This window comes from Pundamilia nyererei, unplaced genomic scaffold (assembly GCF_000239375.1).
Source record: "Pundamilia nyererei isolate P.nyererei 1_Seehausen unplaced genomic scaffold, PunNye1.0 scaffold00071, whole genome shotgun sequence".
NCBI classification, from domain to species: domain Eukaryota; kingdom Metazoa; phylum Chordata; class Actinopteri; order Cichliformes; family Cichlidae; genus Pundamilia; species Pundamilia nyererei.
Window position 1 is genome coordinate 2,186,342 of NW_005187472.1, and position 23,619 is coordinate 2,209,960.

Here is a 23,619-nt window from a genome sequence, read left to right on the forward strand (position 1 = left end):
TCAGTGATGTACTGAACTTTTGGAAAACAGCCAAACTCTTAGAGGAACCCCCCTGCCCCCCACCCACGTACAGACAAACCTCATCAACCCAATGTTTTTTCTGTCCTGGCCTGAGACACAGTTACAGGCCTGAGGCAAGATCTTTAGAGGGGTGGAGACGTGGGAGATTTGAATTGCCCTCAAGGCAAGTTTGGTGGTATTGGGGGTGGGGGGTTTGGGTGGGTAAAGAAAACCCATGCCTGAATATTCCCATGTCACATCCAAACATAAACTCCAACTGATCTTTACTGTCATAGATAAGGTAAATGATCTCTTTGATCCATATCAGTAAAACAGCATTTACACACAATAAAAACCATCATCATTACAATAACTATAATGTTAAATTATCTCGTAGCTGGAGGGAGATGTTTCAAACCTATAAGTTACTTCAGCGTGGAAGACTTTTGGTGGCTCTGTGAACGAGTTGAAGCCTGTACACTGAGCTGGGATGTGCCTCTCTGATCTGACACTGCAACAGGAATTGGCTGTGATGTTATTTTTCTTGTGCAAGGTTTGAAACACGGGGATCTAGATCAACCCGAGATCAAGTGTTAGAAATAAATCAGGCCAACAACCATTGTGAGGTTTAACAACCAGTACATACAAGAGATTACAAGAGGCATGAGGCTTAGTTTCTTCCATGATGCACCTTGAGTAATGGCGATAAGAAATGTAATAAGCAACCAACAATCGTCTTGCTTGACTTTAAATCTGACATCTACTCTCAATCGAATGTGGTAAAATGTAATATTTACAAAGCTCTTACCGACCTTTTCATAAATCACACCTTTTTAAATTAAAAAAAAAAAAAAAACAAAAAAACCCCCACTAAACCTCAAATAGTGAGATTTTTTCAACATGCCTGAAACATCTTTTCCAAACTTGGATAAACAACATGAGCTAAATCAATACCCTGCCTGTCAGACTCCTTTCAGAGGCAGATTCTCTCTGACTTCATATATGATGTACCAGACAGCGAACTCGTAAGGGCATGCTAGATGTCATCGACTAAAACAACTCTCTTTAGAGGTGAAACCAAGAACGAAGCGCAGCTTTTCTAACAACGTGAATTGCGGAAAGAAAAGAATCTGCACACAGTGTAACCAGAGACTGCTGCTATAAGACAAATCCCCAAACATCATGGGCCTAAACCACAGACCACAGGGTTCACACGTTGTGTGCTTAACACTCTAATCTCCCCTCTTGACCCATTTTCAAAGCAGCTTACTCAAACAGAAAAACCACCAGGAAGTTTGATTCTGTTCAGAACGCATTGGGTTTTTAAAAAAGCAATAATACAGCTGTTAAGAGAAATGTTAAAAAACATATTTATTCTAATTACTATAAATTAACACATTCATAAAGCTTTAAAAAAGTGGAAGATTTAATATTCTACAAATATTTGGGAGCACCCAATGTCTGACTGATTAGACGTTTGTAAAATTGGCTGATTGAGCTATTTTCACCCAGACAATCGTGTTAATGATGATGATGATGATGATGATGATGATGATGATGATGATGATGATGATGATAAGTGTCTGCTGATGTTAATCAGATCAAATTAAACTGAAGCCGCAACCACTGACTCATTGATGTGATGTCAGAATACATGCCCTTGAGTGTAATTTAACAGCGCAGTTCACTTTAACAATATGTTACTGTGTTGTAGCACACGACTGAGTTTAATTTGCCTGATAGCTTTAAGCTATAGAAAGCACTGACTGACGAGTCACTCCGTCTGCTTTCTCTGCTAACAGGCGAGGGTACCAAACACTGGTTAAAAATGCTCATCTGACTATATCAATCAGTCCTTTCAGTTCAAGAGCTTAAAATGTGACAAAAGTGGGAAAAAATGAAAAAAAAAAATTCTCCATAAGTCAGTACTTTTAACAAACAGTGAGACATTCAAAGGTCTCGAGGTTCTGTGAGTCAAAAGCTGCATTATGGTCACATTCCGAGACATGTTCATATCTAATAAAATAGAGGCCCACCTCTTTAGTGTTCAGACTGTCCACTGACAAATTTCCCAGGCTATCGACATTCTTAAGATTCTCCTGTCAGTCACAAAGGGCAACTTATTGACCGACCATCTAGCAACTGCTCCCAAACACAAAATTCAAGTTTTTTCACTTCCTTCATTACACAAGTAAACCATAACAATACTGTAAGCTGCACAACAACAGTGTTTTAAAACCCTAACATCTGCTCAACAAACACTGACACGTCAAGGTTTTGGCAGGAGCAGGTTCGTTTTCATCAGCCTGACACACTTAAGACTCCGAAAGATCAAACACCCAACAGAGAAGTCTGGATCAGTGGCTATGAACTGAAAGGAATATGTCCAGGCATGTGTCTAGGAAATGATTGTTCAAACAATATCCAAATGTTGTACTCTTAAATGAGAGAACAGCAGACAGTGTTTGCCTGCTTGATTTTAATCTTGCATTGTAATTATTTAAGACATGAGAAGGTTTGGCCAGAGAGATCAGGAATCATCCATAGCTAGGAGTGCTTCAGTGTTTGAGGCTCTCAGATTTTCAGTCATTTGTACAGTATTACCTAGCAAAACTTTAGATCACAGTATGTCAGAGAACTTGTATGGTGTCTTACATGTAACCAAGATTATAAAGTGTCATTTTGAGACCATTTTTAATTAAAACCTCAGGTTTTCACCCCTTTTCATCATTTTGAGTATTCCCAGATTAGAGTCTATTCAGTGCAACAAGCTTAAAAATCTATGTGGTTCAGAATTGACTTCAACCCTTAAAACTCTGAATTATAAAGAAAAGTTTTTCTTTCAGCTTCAGTACGTTTTTTTCCCCATTTGAAGGCTTTAATCGCATCGTGCCATTTCAAATACTCCCTCACACAAACGGTATTCACCATGAATGCAAAATTTCTACCTGCCTACACAGGTCTGTGATTTACTGAGCAGCTAAAAATGCTGGCAAAGGTGCAGATGCATGTGCACAACCTTTCAGCGTTCAGTATGCGCCAAAGATGAATCTCTTTCCATTCCTGTTGTTCTTTCTGAATGCATGAGTAAACAGCATCCTCTGCAGAAGTCATGGGCTTCAAGTGGAAAGAATGCACACACAGTTCTTGTTTCTGCACTAGCTCAGTCGTGTAAGGAATTAACTGTTAGCTCATTCTGTTGGCCGGTGCCGTCCCTTTGTTCTTTTCTGGTTCTTTGAGCCTGCTAGGCCTAACTCAAGTGTTGAGTTTCAGCTTTGTACAGCTTTTCAAGAACATGTCAATGCAGATCAACGCTTTGAGAGTAAACCCAAGGAGGCTAAAACGCTCGATTTTTGTCACAAAGAGAAGAAATTGATATCATTCCCTTCATATTTGCCCTTCACTGACTAATACAGACATACAGTGAGTAAGTAAATGAAACACCGACTTTAACTGGAGCCCAAAGATTGATTTTAATCCTTAATTTTCCTTAATTGTCATGAAATAAAGGAAGCCTTTTCCTTTATAGCAGTGCACTTTGATTCTTCCATAAAACTCAGAACTTACTCAATAATGAGTTCAGCTTAAACAGAGATGATGCCAAGAGACCTTTTGATCAGTGAGGGACTTATTTAGGAAATAAAAGTTGTTCTGCAGCCGAACATGTAGAAAGATCATTAGCAGTTAGGCAGCTGCCTTCACCTCAAGATCGCACTGTCTTGCAGTTTGTTTCAGTAGAGTGCAACCAAAATTGTGGTTTGCTGTGAGTTGTGGATTTCCATCAATCTCCCTCTGGCTATCTGGCTCAGGTCACTCAAGGTGTACAAGTCTGCTGCCATTACAGCCTCTCTCCGGTCGATTCTGTCCCCACAGATCTCCCACAGCAGGCACTGCAGGCCAAACTTCATGGTCAAAAACACCTGCGACGTTGGGTCCAACACACCGAGTGCCCATTTCCCAGCTCCTCCGCCTCCTTTTTTCCAGTTTATTTCTTTTTGATTTAAAATATATTTAAAGCTAAAGATTTTTTTTAGTTCAGTAAATGCATAATGCTTTAAACAATAAACAACAATGTTTGATATCAAAATATTGACCAAGACAACAGCCCCAGGTGAGAATCACATATATTATTAAACCCTCTTGGAAGGGCATAAACATTTAGCTTACCAGACAACACCTTCAAATGTCTGTCAGTGAATTATGTTGGCCAGCTTATACTCCACCTTCAACTGACACTTTAATCCCCTGTAATGAACAGAGACAGTGGCTGGACTTTATGCCTATAGCTATATCAGAGGCCTGGGGATACAGTAGATGAAGAGAAATAAGTGGTACAAAGAGGCCTTTCATCCACAAGACAATATCAGAGCTCTCAATTAGTGCAAGCCAGACTGGAGACTAGGGTGCCAGCATTGATTGTCCCCCCACCAGCCACTTAGCAGTCCACAGGTTTTCCTGTACTACAGCTTAAGCTAAGCAAAGGCATGTTAAAATACACATGACTAGGATTTTACTTTGTTTGAGCTGGTGCACCAACCTGGTTTAAAACAAGTGAACTTTGTGAACCAACAAGGTAGGAACAAATATCCCCACAAAGAGGACTTGAAAAATGATAGTAGATATTACTGGTATTCCAAAGTAAACTTGGACTCTGCTCCACAAGCTTTTCAGAGAAGTAACAGGAAACATTTATTTTCAGGGCTGAACACAGACCAACAAATGACCAGATAAACATCAAAAATAAACACAGACTGCAGAATTTAATACAGCCACTTCCACAGGTCCCATCTATGTACGGTATGCCAAACCCAAAAAAACAACAACAACACAGTTACTCTTACCTGAGGGCATTCATAGAGCAGTGACCTTAACATGCTGTCTGACTTTCACACAGGGAAAGAAAAGAAGGGAGGCAATAAGAGACTGGTTGAAAACCAGCACAAAACTAGCCAAAGCCTAAGGCGAACACAGGCCTGTTCAAGGGCCTGGACCGTATCATGCGGATACAGTCGGGTCACGTTTAACTGCCAAATACAGACTTGATTACTTCCTCTCACACAGGTGCAGAGAGTATGCATTTCTACAGCACACTCAACTGGAGTAGAAATGATGTGATAGGGGTGACTTGAAGGTGACATGAGGGACTAGATATTTGAAAGCTGATCTCATTCTTGTGTTATGAAGTGACCCAAACAGGCTGTGAAAATAATTGTTTTTGTCACTTCACATGAAACATGAAAGTCTGCTTGGCAATATAAGACCAATCATTAGAAAATGCATGTATTTTAATAAAAACACAAGGTAAACTACACACTGGATTTAGAAGATTTACCCTTTTGTAAGCACTGTAGTGCATTAGCAGTTCTATCCAAGATGTACATCTGAGAGTGGGTCAGTTTTAGGTTGGGTTGAATATATTGAACATACTTGAACTGTGAGAGTCAGATCTGTATGAAATTACAGGGTCTTTGAGGAGATTGAAACAGACATTCATATGAAATGAACGACTGAAACAGTTGCTGTGCAAACCATTCATTAATTTAGAGTTTAAAACAAGATAGCAAGATGTTCCAAAGGAAGGTAAATTTAGTCCACCACTGCATTCTTACCTTGTTCTTGTCTTGGTAAGACAGGATGCAAAAGGAAACTTAAGGTTACAAGGACTTTACATGACCACAACTACTTAGCAAGCCTAAATAACAAGGCTATAAACATGAGCTGTGAAACAAAAGGGCTCAGTTGACTCCAGCGCAGAGTCTCAATGGATGTTTCAGCCAATGAGGTGGTCAGTGTGGAAGAGAATTTGACTGCAGACCTTCCAGGCTGTCTCAGCAAACAAATAACCCTGCAAATCTTTCACTGGACCTCTAAATATTTAACATCCCCATGGTTGGCCTATGTTCCTTCTCTCTAAGTCTCTTATTAACGGATGGCGCTGTGCCACCTGGTCCGTAACAACCACAGAGTGAATGGAGGGCATCCTTTATTATCCGCAAGCTTATGATTCACACAACAATTAGCAGCTTCCAAGTTATGAGCAGCTGAGGCATTCACTTTGTAAAAGTCTAGGCTTAGCACATCATCAAACAAGACCGTAAGTCCTCCATCTCACTGTAGTGATAAGCAATGACATGAATGGAAAAGGATTGGATACTGGATGCTTTCCAAAGTTGATGATGAAAGGAAGTCACCTTCAGTGCAAACTGATGCATTTTTAAGGTCGGGCTGTCCACAAAACAGCAGTAGAGTCAATGGCTGATTTCAGTTGTCAGTTAATTTGTTCCTGTAATTCTTTCTGTCTTATTAATTCAAACCAAGTGCACCTGGAAACCTCACCTCTTGGTTTCTGGCAGGTACAGTAAGGATAGGTCATCAAATCTCATACCTTGCTCAAAGTCCTACTTCCAGCAAACACATAGGAAAGTAAAGGATCGAGCTATAGGACTCGGCAAATCCCTCTTTTGTGAGAAGATCTCTCGGTTTGATGGTAATCTCCCTGTCCCAAGGGATTCTCTTCAGCCAACACCCCCACGTGAGATTTGTGACAGGGTAAAAAGAGAAGTGCCTACAGACACAGCAGATCTTGAGGGACGGGTGAATGAGTGGAATTCAAGGATGCCTTGAAAAGCAGTCTCTACATCATGAGAGTCAATCAGAAGATAAGACGACGTGGAGAGCGCAAAAAGAGGGATATAACGGCAACATGAGGTTCAAAACGCACAATGGCATTCCTGAGAGGGGCCTCGTGAAATGCTGAATGGTCTATTCATTCATTTTTTTTTTTAAAAAAACACATTGGGTGGTAGCTGGTGCCTGTGTTAACAGTGCTCACATCTGACAGTTAAAATAAGCTAATTTCAGATTGAAATCTCCAAAGTACCTTCTAAATAGTGTAAGAAGATCACATCATAACTAAAGACATAAAGCAGTCTATATGGTCCCTCTGAACCAGTCATAGATTGTGGAGAGTGAAAAGCCCACGGCTTCGATTTCTTAGGACAAGAGAATGTAAATGGGTGGAGTGGGGGTCTCTAGTTTCATGCCTCTGTGTTCAACAGGCTGTCAGTGAGGACAAGTGAACACTACCTAAAGCTGGAGACTGGGACAAAGTGCCAGTAGATAGATCCAGTTTCCCCTGCTACAGCCAAATACGGCTTTGTGGTGGAAAAATCTGCACCTGGTGGCCATGGAAACCAGTTTTCATCCAAACGAGAGCCAGCAGTGCTGATAAACTGAAAGTGAGCCCTGATGAAAATGTAATGCTTTCTAAAGGAGCTCAGCAGCTTTTGCAAGTTTCGTTTGGGTGTCTAAAACTACAACACTGCCACTATGAGCTGTGTTCACTGTTCTTCAAGAGGCTTGGCAACATGCTCCAGTCTATACACTGTTACAAAGTTAATGTCTTCTAGAGCTGAATACTCCATAATTTAGATATTTGTCACTTAGGTTTTTTTATTGACTGAAACTTTTAACCAAGAAATTGTCAATCTTCAGACATCTCTTTTGCAGGAGTGTCCTGAACAGAGATGGGCAGTAACGCGTTACTTGTAACGCATTACTGTAATCTGATTACTTTTTTCAAGTAACGAGTAAAGTAAGGGATTACTATTACAAAAACTGTAATTAGATTACCGTTACTTTCCCGTAGGAACGCTGCGTTACTAAAATCGTGATTTTTTTTGCGAGAATGTCTCACGACAGTGACGTAAGCGAGTGCGATGTTCGTGACATCAGCTGTGTGCAGATCAACAATGGATAATATATCGAGTGCAGGAGAGAATATGAGCGTGCAGCGTTTAAGGCGTGGAAGTACTGACCTTACTTTGAGTTTGATTCCATAAAAAGTGACAAAAACATTAGTGTCTGTTGTGCGTGGGAAGAAAACTTATTTTTACAGCGAAAAAAAACCCCTAAACGATATAATGGGAAATTCACAGAGAAACTCGTGGATTCTTCAACTGACCGCGGCACACCTGCACCAGGGTAAACCTCCGCCTAACCCACTCCTGCTTTACAGGTGAAAATAGAGCAACAGGACTGCTGAGTCTTTGACTTTATTTATTTTCTGCTGTGTTTTACTTGCATGTATTTGAAAGACTGAGTGTAAACACAAAAAATATTTTATTTTATGAGCTGGAATGTGCAGAAAATAGGTTTAAATGTTAAACTAATTTATTCAACTCAGAGAATGTTGCATATAATTAAATTTTTGCTTGATGCATAAAGTTAAAAGATTAAAACTGATAAAACAAGTTAAAAAGAAGATACTTTTCCATTTGATTGCATTTTGTATGATGGTTTATGTAGAAAAAGTAGAATTGGGCTGAAAGATATATCGCTTTATCACCTCTTCAGGTTGTAAATCGTGTTTTTAAAAAGTAACTAAGTAACTAAGTAATTAATTATTTACTTAATTAATTAATTACTTTTGAAAATAAGTAATCAGTAAAGTAATGGGATTACTTTTTGGGGGAAGTAATCAGTAATTAGTTACTGATTACTTTTTTCAAGTAACTTGACCAACACTGGTCCTGAACAATCAGGAAGCAGCCTATTCAACAGTGTTTATTTTACTGAGCAAACAAAAGTATACAAAAACTGATATTACAAAGTCATTATTGCCATACACACAAAAAACATCAAAATCTGCAACAAGGGACACGTCTGCCTTTAAAGAACACTTTCACTTTCCATATGAAGCGCTTCAATTCGTGATTATATGCGTGTCTAAAGCAAACTTTGAACAATTTTTCAAACATAAGACACGTCAGTAAATAGTCCACTTCAAATGAGTTTGCACTACTGGAAATACAATCCTAGGTTTAGGCAGAAAATCTGTCTGGAAGGAACATGAAGGAAGCGGCACACATGATGCCCACTCACAGTTAATGAAGTGGATTATTGGCTGTGTAAATCGCACACTGGAGCAATCCAACATGACAAAGATTGAAAAAACTGGCTAATGTCTGATCTGGCGGCATTGGACTTCTCGCATCCTCCTCTGTCAAGCGAGTCCTGGAGAGGTTGAGGACTGCAGTGCATGTGTAAAAACGGCTTAAATTCAGATTATTCTGCCAATTCTTCCATGTATAATAACAAAAAAGGTACTGGGTTATTTTGCTTTGACTGCTGGATGAATTCTTCAAGAACTCTCAAGAACTGAGCTACACTTGTGTCTTCTTCTTCTGCATCAACCAGCAACTTAACTATGCTCACACCTTTAATTTAAAAAAAAAAAAAACATGCATATGCTGTAGTCTCCTGTAATTTCCGTACCTTCACACTTTAGATTTTACGTGGATTACAGCTCGGGGAGACCAGCAATGACGTGAGGGTTTTCACCACAAACAGGAAAGAGATGCTAAGTGGTAAGAGGGCACTCAGTGTGCCATTAGTGCGGGAGATAGTTGGGCGTACAGAAGCAAGTGGCCCGACAAATCCTCTTCTGTTGCAACATAAGCAGTAATTATGGTGTTCCTCTGTATTTTGCCACAGTCAACCCAGCATTTTGACATCAGGAACAGCATGAGACAACAGCTGAGTGCACCTGAAACACCAAGTGGTAGGAGAACATAAAATAACAAATAACAGCTGTGAGCAACATTCAAAAGGATGCCCTGTCCTCAAAAGCAAGATAACAGGGGGACGCTGCAAATAGTGAGGCAACACTGACCAAAGGCCTTTAAATGCCAGGAAATGTTTGTTAACATAATTAAAACAGATTTTTTTCAGTTATTTGAAATTTAACCTAAAACCATCAAAATGCTGCAAATATAAAGTTTGATCCATAAACTGTTTCCTAAAATGTAAGTTTCTAATACAACGCTTTCAATGTCACAAAGAGAACTTAAAGACATAAAAGGTGAGCATTTAATGAATTTGCTCCCTTTCTTTTTGTCATTCAAATGCAACATCTTGTTTAAGCTTAGACTCCAGTTTCGGTGCAGCTTCTGGTATAGCCAGGATTGATTCATAAATCCATTTTGTGCATGCATAAACCGGGTTAACCTGCATGCAGCAGCCTTTTCTGTGTGTTGAAACTATAATCAAAATAGAAGAAAATGTGGCTAAAGGAGGATATAAGGGTGAGGTGAAACAGTCTACATGCATCCAAAAAGATGATCTACACAGTAGATCCCAAACTACATGAAAAACAAAGGAAGGCCAGTCATTCTTCCTTTCTTGTGTGTACACACACCTAATTCAAACAGTGTTCTTTGTCATGCAGGAGTGATTCTTAAACTTTGCCAAGCTTTCGGGTGTCTAGGGTAGATGTAGATATACAACTCTTCCAGATTCACTGAATGATCCAGATGGGTTAGATTAAGCTTTCAAAGCAGGATGTGACCACCGTGGTTTTCTTACAAAAACATACCGACTTTAAAGTAAACAACACCGAATGTAAATTTCCTCTTCAGGCTACTTGGGAAATGTGTTTCTAATGTAGACAATCTTTTCTTTTTTATATGCAGGTCTCTGACAAATGTGCAATGTTAACATGAGTCGTAAGAGGCACGCGGTTCTCGTTGAAATAACTGCATTTAGAAAGTTTCATGGGGGCGGGGAGTGTTGGGATTTGGCTTATTACTGGAGTATGCAAATTTTCGAACCCATTACCAGTAGCAAACTTAGACCCAACTTGAATTAGAATGGCTGGCAAACATGACTAAAAGACATACTGGTATATGCAAGGGCAGATACCATAAAATGCAGGTGCCAATCACCTGTGTCTCTTTTGAAACTGCTGGAGAAAGAGCAGACCAAGGCAGAAATCCAGATATCCTCTCTACCTCCTGAATGATTCCCGCCGACAACGTCACACACAAATGTGTGTTTACACAGAGTCCAACCCACACACACTTTCCACAGACATAAACCTACTTAGCAGAGGTTTAATTAACTGTCTAAATGCTGGCGGTTAAACACAATGTAGCAAAACAAATGCTAGAAGAAACCTCCGAACCTCGTGCTTATGAGACACTTCCAGAGATGTTGATTGTGCATAAGCAGGTTTACTGACTAGAAAATCCAGGGATTAGACATCACAAGGTTCACTGAGTCAACTGAATCTGTGCGCAGTCGCCCCATTTATTTCATTTAAGAGTTACACTGATCCTAACAGAGGCACCAATCCAACAGCCACCCACGTAAGACAATCTAACTTTAATTCTTGAGGGGTTTGTTGCTTTCCATTTAGAATATGTTGTGTCTGCTGCTTACAGCAAATTTACCTTCTTATGGTTTCCCTGTGCATATATCTGAATTGGTGCCATCTACATTTGTTCTTTTTCTTCAAGTTTTTGCACATTTCCCCTAAACTTTGTTACTGGTTCACCTGCAATGCCAATGCCTAAAATAAGTATTTAAACCAAAAGAAAAACATTTTGTATTTTTAAAATAAACCAAACTCAATTTTTTTCCAAAGCAACAAAAAGGAAAAATTCTGATTCTGAATCTCTGAGTCTCGAAGCAGATGTTTCCCTTCAAATACTGCAGCTGTACATTACTTGACACATCAACAGATGTTTGGGTGCTCTGCATAAGCTATGCTTTTCCACCATATACGCCTACAACAAGAGCATCAACGTGTAGGGAGTAAGATTATGACCGTCAGTTAGTCTCCAGAAAAACTTTAAACATGAGCAATTTTGATCAAAAAGCTTGGAAATTACAATTCATATTCATCAAATATGTCTGTTCTGTATTTTGTATTGTATGGTATTTTGAATGTATTACGTTTTGTTTCACATGGCTGTCCTGTCCTCATGACCATCAGGCTTGTGCACAAAAATGGAGAAAACCCCAAGCCAGCTGTGATTTTCAATGTGGCATCTAATTCAGCCATTAAATGGCTCAGTGGGGTGTTCCCTTGCAGCCGTTCCCCTTCCCCCCACCTTGTCCCGTTTCCCTTAGGCAAGACCATGCTGGGTGCATGTCAAAGATCACATGACAATAGAGATTCCTGACCCAGCCGGGGGAATGGGAATGAACCTAATTCAACCATGTCGCAAGCTGCTGAAGCATTGCTCTTGAGACAGAGTGGCGGACCGGTGAACAGCATTCATGTGAAAATGTCACGTTGCTCACAACTAACTATTTGAACATTTTTACATATTAGTATTTAAGGAATGGCAAAATAAGAGAGAAATAAAAGGAGGTGAATGACATAAGGAACCAACTCCTTTATTAAATGGGCTGCATTACTTTTAAGAGGCGGTACATGTAGAGTTACAGTCATCTTGGCATCATATAGTTCCTCAAAGACCCTACAGTGCTGATCAAATATTAATTGTCAGCCTCTCAGTTTCCTCTCCCTATCATCTGACAGCCACACAGTTCTCCAACTTAACGTTTACCAAATTAAATGTAGGACATTCATGATTCTCAAAGATAAATAATTCAAGAACATATGTGAGTTTTTTCATTGTGTGGCTCTTACAGCCCTTCAGCACCATCATAGAGGAAGAAATGCTCCACTGTCTTTTCATGCTGTTCAGCTGCTTTGGCACTGTAATGACTACAAGGATACAACTTCTGCTGAGGTGGACACACAGGAGTGAAAGAAATAAAAAAAGAGCCTCTTTTCAACTGACATGAAAACACTACAAGGACCAGACACAGAGCAAGACACAAGAGGGACAAAGAGACAATGAAACTGTGTTGAGGAAACACTGCACACCTTGGCCTTGGAAAAAAAATCTAAATGGCCCAGAGCCACTTCATGTTCTGTGTTTAATCTTGGAATCACAGCAATGTGTTATCACACAGAAACGCTAATGGACCAGTTAGTGGCACATAAAAACTTTCTGTAGATCAGACAATGCCACCCAAGCCAAACAGTGAGCTAACATCAATCTGTGCATACAGCAGCAGGTATCATGCAGGTGTCCCTGACGTTTCTGTAAGACAGGCATTAAAAAAATATAATTTATTGTGGATAAAAGAATTTTTGTCCCAGCGAGTATATGTTAATTAAGCACGGAGATCACGTGATTCACTGATCGTCTCAAAAGTCTCTGAACTAATGATTTCTGCTGTGCATGCGCCACCAAAGCACAGATACTCTCGTCTCCAGCAGAATTTCTTACCTGACCACTGCGATGCCACCGGACCGGCGAGAATAAGCGCGCAGCAGACCAGGCGCTCCACTAACGAAGAACACCTGCGGAGGCAGCAACACTCACTGTAACTTCAACGCTTCGCCCAAAGCTTTACAAAAAGTTTCAATCAAAACGTAAAGCGGTACCTCATCTTCAGCTCTTCGTTCACCAGGCTTGATGGGGAAGCTACATGGACTGTTTTTGGGGGGGTGAAAGGTGCAAAAAGTGAGCTCAGCTTTCCCGGTCCAGAACACCGCTGCTGCGCGCTGCCCGAACAGCTGATGAGGACGCAGCGCTTCTGCTGGAAACAGGAGGAGGGAGAGACCTGCAGGACTCCACATCAGGGACTTCCGCCAGGTCCTAAAAGGGAACTACCGCACACTTCGACGACTGTATGCTTATGGAAATGTTAAATAACAACAAAAGTGTTTGGAGGGGATTGTCACCATTATTTTTTTTATTACTTTAATTCTCATTTCGCAGTAAAACTAAAACGCATATTTAAAATATTCCTCACATTTGATACTAAAAGGAGAGCAGACAGCACATCACAGCTGAGGTGAGGTGAGCAACTATCCCACTTTATGTGACCCTACAGAGTTTTCTGAAACAAGGTGCTTTGTACAATAAAGTCAGCACCCTTCAATATAAGAGACAACATCCCAACAATCACAAGATGCCCCTTGCAGAGGCATCAGAAGGGAGGAAGAACTCCTTTTTAACAGGAAAAGACTTCAGGAAGATCCAGGCTCAGGGAGGATCAGCCATGTATGCAGCTGTTTGGGGCTTGAAGGAAGAGAGACACCAGAGGAGCATCAGAGACGCCACAAACAATAAACAGGACAAAGAACAAACTACAGATGAGATCAGATCAAAGTTAATGATATGAATTAGCAGCATATAAACACAAAGGGAGTGAAAACAGATGAGTGGGACAAAACAGATTTAAATCAAATCCCGCATTTAAAAAGGAGCCAACAAAGAGAAGTTAATATGGCAGAAATATGATCTCTCTTTCTAGTCCCTGTAAGTGCTCTCACTGTGGCTTATGAGATAAAGGAGCTTTAAAAAGCCTGATAATGGGGAATTTTATACTCAAACAACCAACGAATGGACTACTTTTTCACCCTGAGACCGGATGTTTCTGAGCACAAACACTGTTCTTGTTTACAGAAGCCAACACGAGTCTCACATGAAGCGTGCACCCCCAAAGTTATGTGCCGATCAGTGGATGCATTCATATTAAAGCCTGGTAATGATTGCCAGACAGAACAGCCATGATAGTACTGCAAGACTACAAAAGTAAACCTTAGCTTCCACTGACGCTTACATTTTAACCTGCATTACTTGTGTGTCTGTTTATTTAATGTCAGACCCCTTCCCAGCATTAGTAAAGCACCCCACATTGTCCCAAACAAAGATAAGATGTGCTCTACATTAATTTATTGAGTAAAGCTTGTCTCTCACACCAGTCAAATCCAAGTTGCTGTTGGTTGTCCTCCACCTGTTGGTATTAGCTGACTGTGAATGGGTGAAGAACTACAGCATGACCTGAGTAAACCTCTGATTTCCACAGGAAAACCTTCAGTCATTCATATAAGTTTGCACTGTCACTATATTCTCGAGATGTGGTGGGTTCACAAGCACAAACCTGACAACATAATGACCATTTGTAGCTTCAGAGGGCTTACCGTAATTTATCTTACACAGACATAATAAAAAGGTGAGACCTACCTGATGAAGATGGAGGTTTTGGGAGGAAAAATTAGAAGAAATTTAATTTCACTGAATTTAAGACTTAGAAATAATAATTCCTGCTTCATACTGGCTTCAAACATTGCATCAGCGGTACATTTACATTATCTGAGTTGGTCCCATATCTGTTATTGTATTATTGAGAAGCTACATTTGAAAGCGTCAGACATCAACAGTACGATGTGAGCAAAACAAAACTGCAGGACAAGTGAGATGATTATGTGCAAATATACACACAAATTTACTGCTCTTACTAGATTAGATTAGATTAGATTAGATTAGATAGAACTTTATTAATCCCTCGGGTGGGTTCCTCTGGGAAATTCGATTTCCAAAAAAGCACAGCACCGACAGAAGTTACAGAGTTATACACACACACATATATATAAATACAGAGACAATATAAATAAAATATACGAAGGGGATAAATATAATAAATAGGAATAAAAATAAAAATACAAGTGAATTGCACATTTCAAGTATTGAGTCTATTGCACCGTTGACTATTTACAAAAGTATTGCACAAAAGGTATTGCACAGTGAGGTGAAGAGGCACTACAGCTCAGTTGTTCCCCCCTCCTTTGTCCTCCTGTCTCCCCTCCCTCTCCCCTCCAGAGAGGAGTTAAACAGTCTGATGGTGTGTGGGACAAAGGAGTTTTTAAGTCTGTTGGTTCTTGTCTTTGGGAGAAGCAACCTGTCGCTGAACAGACTCTTCTGGTTGTTAATGGCCGTGTGCAGAGGATGCCTGGCATTGTCCATAATGTCCATCAGTTTCTTTAATGTCCTTTTCTCTGCCACTGTCACCAGTGTCCAGCTTCGTGCCAACCACAGAGCTAGCCCTCCTGATCAGTTTCTCCAGCCTGGATGAGTCCTTCTTTGCTGTGCTGCTCCCCCAGCACACACATGAACTCGCCTTCATATGCAGTGGTGTATAGATTGATGGATTACAAGTGGAAGTGTTGCTCATTGATTGGCTTAATTGGCTTACAAAAGAAGAACATCATACTCATCATGAGACACACTGTTATTTTTAAGAGAGAACTTTTATACCTTCTCTTACTTTTTATTTTTAAGTTTGTCATTAATTAAGCAACGTGGACGTCAAACATTCAGCACTGATTGTATGTAAAAACATGTAAAAACAGGCAGCACAGGACAATGGAAGCCAAAGCACACAGACTGAAAACAGCACGTATCCCAGGGTAGGTAAAATATTAAATAACAAACAATAACTGTATGTATGAAAACAAAATGAACACTGAAGGGTATGTCTCCTTTGATTGTGCAATATCCACCCTGTGCAATCATTGTTCTTCAGCTGCGAACAACTTTACAGTAAATAATGATACAAGCACACACTCACACATACACAAACACTGCAGGCCTTACTGTAGCCAACAATAGATTGAAAAATCGCTATGTAAGTCTTCTAACAGATTAAAAAATAATCATAACGGAGTTATATTAAAAATCACGATAGTTGGGGACCTAGCCTTTGGATTGGCAGACTTAACATGTCTCGGGTTTTACCTTGGAAGGTTTGTATGTTGTGAGCTGTGTTGAGTCATGTTGCACTTACACAAAATGACCAGCAGAGGATGAAATTGGTTTTCTTTTGAAAACCTGCAAATGCAACATTTGAACATTGTCCATTATCCTTTTATTGTGCACTGCACTGCTGGGTGTGTTGTGCTTATTATTTAAATGTGATATAACACAACACTGCACTGTCTGTGTCTCTGCTAGGTTCTTTGGTCTGAAGGAACAATAACAGCATCATTAAATATTTTGTTGCAATCTGAAAAATCCTGATTGTTTGGGAGGGGCTTGTGTGTTGGTGTCACCAGGAGGGGTGGAATAGGCTGCTCATATGAACCCAAGCAGTATTTTGTTGTTGAACTTCTATGTTAACCACAGCTTCTCCATAACATACATCCTATTTGAACATAAGGGAGTTCATAAGTGCACACGGCACCAGGACATCTTAGGCTGCAAGTTGATGATTGATTTTGTCAATGAACAGATCTGCAGCCGTATGTTCTGGAAACTGGGGAATGACACATCAAAAGGAGTGAGAGGTGTTCATCTGTTCTGGGCACCTCCTAGGGGGCATTCTGGGCACCCCCAAAGGTAATTATTACACCTAAAGGAAAGCATAGGTATCTTTTGGTAGCTAAAAAGATTCTATATTTTAAATCTAAACTTTAAGGAGTAGGAGACTGTCTGTAAAAAGTCAGTTTTCTTCTGTATTCATGTTGCATACTGGTAGTTTGGTGGTGCAAAGGTTCACACTGTGACTCCACAGTGAGACGTAAAAGACCAAAAAATGCTACACAACTGGGAGCCCATCTACCTGTCATTATATTTTAAATAATGGGTAGCCAGTTTTGCACCTTTTTAAAATTACATATTTTTAACATTACATTAAGGCACAAAAAAGACATCACCAGCTGAAGACTGGTCTCTGTAAGGGACAAAGGAGTACCCTCTGTCAAAAGTAAAACCGCATTACATTAGAGGTAATCTGTCATTACCATTCCAGTAACAATTTAGTATATTTTCTGAGTCTGCAATACAGGAACTGTCCTCACCATGCACAACCTTTAAAGGATTTAAGCTAAAACACAACAAACATTAGAGCTATGTATGTAAGAAAACATTACTTCACAGTTTTATTGATGTTGGACATTTCACTATTTTTATGTTAAATTAAATCATGATGTGCAAAATATCCTTTACATTTTATAATGTATTAATTTGAACTGTTACTCAATCGTGGGCGCAAATTGTTTCATAACTAGTTTCAGAGGTCTGAGTTATATCACATTACTCCCAACAGCTGAAATCTGGGAAGGAGGGAGTGTGAGCAGTGGAGCAGCTAAACAGCTGAAGGGACACTGTAGCCCACGTTAAGGAAAGATCTCATAATCACAGAACAGCCTTACACGCTGAAAAACTCCAGCACGCATGTCATACAATGCCTGCTTTTACCACAAGGTATCGGATCAAATACAGGCTATTGGCTACTATGGAAGAACAGACAGGTTAAATTGCACTAACAGTTGATTATCCATATAACACAAGAACTTCTCAGGAACAGCTCAAAGAAGAAAACAAAGAGCCCAAGGCTTTGACCAGATTAGCTCCAGTCTGAGCAAGCATTTGTGAGATGTGCCAGGAGAAGCCAGATCGAGGAAGGCCCCACCCTACAACCAATGTAGGTGCCAGACATTACAGGACACCCCCAGAGGTCTTGTGTCTATGGCTCAGTTAATCTCCACTATCTTAGTAGCAGGAGGCGGACCTAAGCAACATTACATGGGTGGTTTTATTATCTATTGGCTGGTTGTTGCCTTGAGTCGTTTGCATATTGCACAATAACAACAGACTAAAAGCTGAAACTTTATGAGACCAACTTAATCGTATTAACAAATAATTTGTGCCTTACAAAGTGTAATCTGAAAGAAAAAAGGTTAATATGAGGAGTTTAATGATGATAAACATTAAAACTTAAAAAGCTTGCTGTTCTCTTAATGACTTTACATTGCAAAACCTCAAGTAAGCTAAGCAGTTTGCCCTGCATTGGCCACCTTACTATCTTTAGCCCCTGCTGGCAAATGAGTGGAAGTGCCTTACTTATCTTCACTGCTGTCATCGAGGCAGCCAGTATTTTTAGGGGACAGCAGCAGCTGCAAAAGCATTTAACAGTATTCCATGAACAATGACACTTGGGGTGTCGAGGGCCTGAACAACACAGAGATTGGGGGACCGCTCTGTTGTAGTTAAACAGGAAGCTCCCGTGGATGCTTATGTTTCGTTTTCTGCCTGTTCTACTGGACAAAAGTCAAGAAAAATGTACTGCCGTAAAACTTGGGACCTTTGAGGACAGCATGTGGTAGCATGTTTCTGAATCTGAAGTCAACTTGGGACATTACTCAGCCTTCAGGAGACGGGCGGCCTCTTAACTCGGACAGAGATTGCAAATGCGGAATGTATGTTGACGGTCATTCCTGGCGACTGAAGCGAGGTAGGTCATGTGAGGGGTACACAGCACAGCTTCACAAGGGGCAGAGGTCATTCCAATTAAATCAGACAAGTAAACACAGGGGTTAATCTCCTCTTTAAACCTCCACAGGGAATATTTAACTAATAATGCAATCTCTAAACTGTCTGTGTGAAATTTTATGCAATGTATGAAATGTAAACATCTGAAATTATTCAGCCGTTCCAAGAAAACGTGCATCTTTTTCATCAGTTTTCAGTTATTCAAGGGTTTAAAATCATTTATTTATATTGTAGTTTTTTATTTTTGGAAAATGGTAAAGAGTATAAAACAGTATTATTCAGTTTTGCATCAGTTAACTGTGGGCTAAGTTTACAAAATCAGTAACAACAGTATTTTATGGTAATTATGATAAAAAATTATGTAAAATCTATCATTGAAAACCTTTTTTAAAAAATTTGATTTGATTTGATTTCTTGACACTGAAAAATGGATCCATAGGCACAAAGTTGCAATTACGGGTGGATAGTGATAACATTTTAGCCATGACAATGCCATGATCAATTCTCCTTTTAAGATCAAAATTTTCATTGATTTGTGGAAACAAGTAGAATATGAGTAAAAAAAAGAGCAGGCCTACACAGATGATCAGTGTCACCATAACTGTTTAATTATCTTAGATTTTTTTTTTCCTTTTTTGAGTACAGAGAAGGTTGAAAGTCACTCAAGTGTGCAAAAACTCCTGTCCAATGAACATGACTTCATGGTTTTGCAATGTGGAACTGTCAGGAAAACATGTCAGCAGTGATTAAAGAAACTGATAAACCCGAGGGAAAATATTCCTGAACAATTTGACAAACTGCAACCAGTTCTCAACTGAAACATGTTCTCCATTCCTGTCCCTAGTTTCAACACTTAAGGACGTGTCCTAAAGCACACACAGACAAGAATATATTTAAAAATAAATATATTCTATAGATTTTATATTCCAATAAATATATTAGTATTTAGTACTAAATACATTTTTATAGCAATAAAATTAAATACAATTTAAAAATTGAAGCTGTCGTGAACTATTACTAACTTTTACATAAAAACTGGTTCCTAGGATTGGCTAAGCGATACTGATTCAGGATTACGATTAAAAAAAACAAACTGTGACATTTAAAGAAGGTGTTGTCCAACAGCGCTGCCAACAAAAGGTGTGAAGGAGGCTCACTATATTTTGACAGCAAGGCCTCTTGGGTGGGGATACTGTGATTTCGGCTGGTGTTTGTGTGAGCACGCGGGTTTCTGAGCTGTCTTTGTGATACCTGACACACACTCCCTCACAGGTCTTTATTTAGGCTGTACTATATTAAGCACTTTCCCATTGAAATACAGCACCAGCTGTACTGGCTATGTGTTGTGGCTGCAATTGCAGTCGAACTAGGCTGGTCCCGCTCTCACTGTTAACATGTGATTTTCTCTCATGCAGACAGCCCTAATTAAATTATCCCTAATAATCATACCATGAGTTTGTGCTGAAATGCATGCACTTAAAGTGGGAGGCGGCTGAGTGCTTTAATGTGTGTTTGAATCTATTCCAAAGGGTTCATTTCCTATGGGAAAATGGAAGAATAATTACATACCACAGACAGGTATTTAATAAGGCTGAGTCACCTTTATAATTTAGAAAAACAAATTTAATCTCTAGTCTTTTCATTTTTCAATGTTATACAGCATGCCTAAGCTGATTGTTTTGAAAGTAAATAATTTTTCGTTTCTTCTTGTAGAAACCTGCAGTGTGGAAGTAGGTTGGTCTTGCACCAGTGAATAGCCACTTACTGCTCTCCTAAACTGCTTAAGTAAGAAGCAACAATGGATGTCTTTGGTGGTGCGCCACGTTTCTTAGCCTACCCGAGACCTGTAGTGGTACAAAGCGGCACTGATGCAGTGCTTAAGTGTCAGATTGGTGGTGATCCAAGGCCTGCCGTTATCTGGGAGCGAAGCAATGAAAAGATTGACCCACAAGGACGATATAGGGTCTTTGAGGATGGCAATGTTTACAATCTCATCATCTCAGCTGTCACAACTGAGGATAGTGGACAGTACATATGCAAAGCAAAAAATAGCATTGGGGAAACCTATGCAGCTGCCACACTGAAGGTGGAAGGTGAAGCGCAAGAGATGGAGCTGCGGGAGGAAAATAAGCCACTATTCCTCATCAAGCCCCTCTCCACTCGTGTCGGTCGTGGGGAAGATGCTGTCTTCTCTTGTAAGCTTTGGGGAAACCCAAAGCCAGATGTTATCTGGGAAAAAGACGGTAGAAGACTCAATGAAATATTTGAAAGCACACATTTCAGTGTAGGCTACCAGGATGGTGGATGGTTCCAGCTCAAGATCTTTAAGACCCGTGCTCCTGATGGTGGCGTATACACATGCAAGGCAAGAAATGAATTTGGGGAAGCGCTAGCAGGAGCTGTGTTGCTTGTTGATGCAGGTCCAGGACATGAAGAAGAAGGAAATCGCAACGGCTACATAAATGGCCACTGGAAAGTCCATCAGGGAAAACAAAGGAGTGGCAGGCAACTGCCAAACCGCCTAAAAGACTACAGCATGACCAAGTCAACAAAAGTAAAAATGTTTGCTGTGACAGAGGGCAAACATGCCAAATTCCGCTGCTTTGTGACTGGTAAACCCAAACCAGAAATAATTTGGAGGAAAGATGGTAGACTCATACTGTCTGGAAGGCGTTATTTGTTATATGAGGACAGAGAAGGCTACTTCACACTTAAAGTTCTTTATTGTAAGCAAAAGGATAACGGAGTTTATGTTTGCGCTGCATCAAATACTGCTGGGCAAACCCTCAGTGCTGTACACCTTTCTGTCAAGGGTAAGTCAAGATCACTTTCAGTGCCAACTTTTATTTATGTAAAAAAGTATGTAAAAGTACAGTACTGTGTCAGTCTGGAGCCACCCTTCACTTCACCATTGCTTACAAGGACCTAGAAGTTGTTGTAATTTTTAAAGTGACCTAGTTTTCCAGGATTTCTGAAGGTTATTCAAAGCTTTTCTCTTCTTTCTCTCATTTTAAGACCAGGCCCCTTGTACTTGGCCATTTTCACAACACATTTTTTTTTGATTGTTAAGCCACTTAACACTGACCTATGTCTCATTCAAGCAAAAAACAAACAAACAAACAAAAAAAAAAAAGTCAGCTAACTCAAGGGATGAACCAGTCTAGCAGTACTAGTACTAGCAACATGTCACAAAAATTTACATATTTTGCTCTAATTTCTTTAATTGAATCTTTTATAAATTTTTATAAAAGTGAAAAATATCACAGTTTAACAATGTGATGAAATAGTATTTTTGTACCAATAAGGTGATTTCCAAAGAGTTATTAGCTGGAAACTTGTCATATCTTGACATAGTGTGCAGTGTGTCCTGAAAAAAATTAGGAAACTGGACAAGTGGAGGACAAAAGAATAAATAGCAGGTTTAAAAACTATCTGAAAGTCATGTCCTTAAAAACAAGACAAAATCCAGCCTCATCAGAGCCTGGATCTCAACATTATTGAAGTTGGGTCGGATCATCTTGACAAAGAACATAACATAGCAAGCAGTCATCCAAAGATATGATTGAGTATTAGGGACAAGGTAAGAAAAAAAATATCATTGCTCATTTTAATAATAAAGTCTAAATTTCAAGATTAACTCTTTTTTCAAACTACCATAGTATTTTGACTTTTTTCTCAATATGCAACTTTGAGAAAAAAGTCTGCCACGTTTGCTATACCCTCTACAAAAAGCCTTGTTTAGATGAGTTAGTGAAACAAACTGATCAGCTGTCTTGTGATACAACACCTATAACATACACTGACACACACTCTTTATTGCACAAGGGTGTAACCATTGATAACCTTGCATCTGTCCACTGCCAGCCATTTCATTTTGTGCAAATCCACTCTTTCAAGCTTGAGTGTTTTTCTGTCTGTAAAGATGCAACTTTCTGCAATATCTTCCTTATACTTATCACCACACTGTGTTTATGTGCTAAAAGAGAAATCATATCCTGGCTTTGTACTAAAACAGATTCTGATATACAGTTTCACGAACCTCAAGGGTTAGTGGGTATACTAAGGGTATAGTAACCATGGCAGCTTGTCTTGAAACAACAACGGTAATCTCTACATTTAAACTTTTTCCTCGAAATTGACTTTTTTCATGAAATAGAATTATGATGTTAATCTCAAAATTTCAACTTTATGAATGTTTTTTTCTTAACATGCACCTAATACTCCTTTGTAACAAGATGAGTTTTGAATGTTCTTCAAAATCCCTCGAGAACTATTCCTGAAAACTAGAGAGCTGTGCAAGAGTTCATGCAATCTTGAAGGTTGGACTTTCTTAAAGAATATAGGTGATCATATCAAATACTGACTTTCAAGCATTTCACACTGTTCTGTTGTCTTGCATACTGCATTTCCATGTATGTTTGCACATGTGTCAATAAATCAGTAAACCTATTTTTGTAACAAAATATAAAGAATTGAGGGGTGGCTTAAGACAATATTGTGCATCTCAGCCACAGCCTGTGGTGCCTTTTTTACTGATTAATGGAGGAGTAGAGAGTGGGGTGTTCTTGGATCAAATTTCTATCCATTTGATGCTAGGATGATGTCAGTGAGATAAAGAGGTACTTTGAGACCATATACTGGGGTAGGGCCAAAAAGGCATGGCAAAAGTATCTATCTATCTATCTATCTATCTATCTAT

At 39.5% G+C, this 23,619-nt stretch overlaps 1 protein-coding gene across 14 annotated transcripts in view; it reads left to right on the plus strand.

Annotated features, from left to right (window-relative positions):
- The first annotated feature begins 18,518 nt into the window (after positions 1 to 18,518).
- obsl1b (obscurin like cytoskeletal adaptor 1b) overlaps positions 18,519 to 23,619 on the plus strand; it is a 36,074-nt gene continuing 30,973 nt past the window's right edge. For 11 of the 14 annotated variants that reach the window (XM_005736876.2, XM_005736880.2, XM_005736879.2 and 8 more), the window contains exons 1-3: positions 18,519 to 18,882; positions 20,450 to 20,498; positions 20,634 to 21,733. In XM_005736876.2, the coding sequence (XP_005736933.1) occupies positions 20,719 to 21,733 (1,015 nt within the window). In that variant the 5' untranslated portion in view covers positions 18,519 to 18,882; positions 20,450 to 20,498; positions 20,634 to 20,718. The remainder of the gene's footprint in view (positions 18,883 to 20,449; positions 20,499 to 20,633; positions 21,734 to 23,619) is intronic. The other 3 variants (XM_005736888.2, XM_005736889.2, XM_005736877.2) reach the window with 2 other exon arrangements.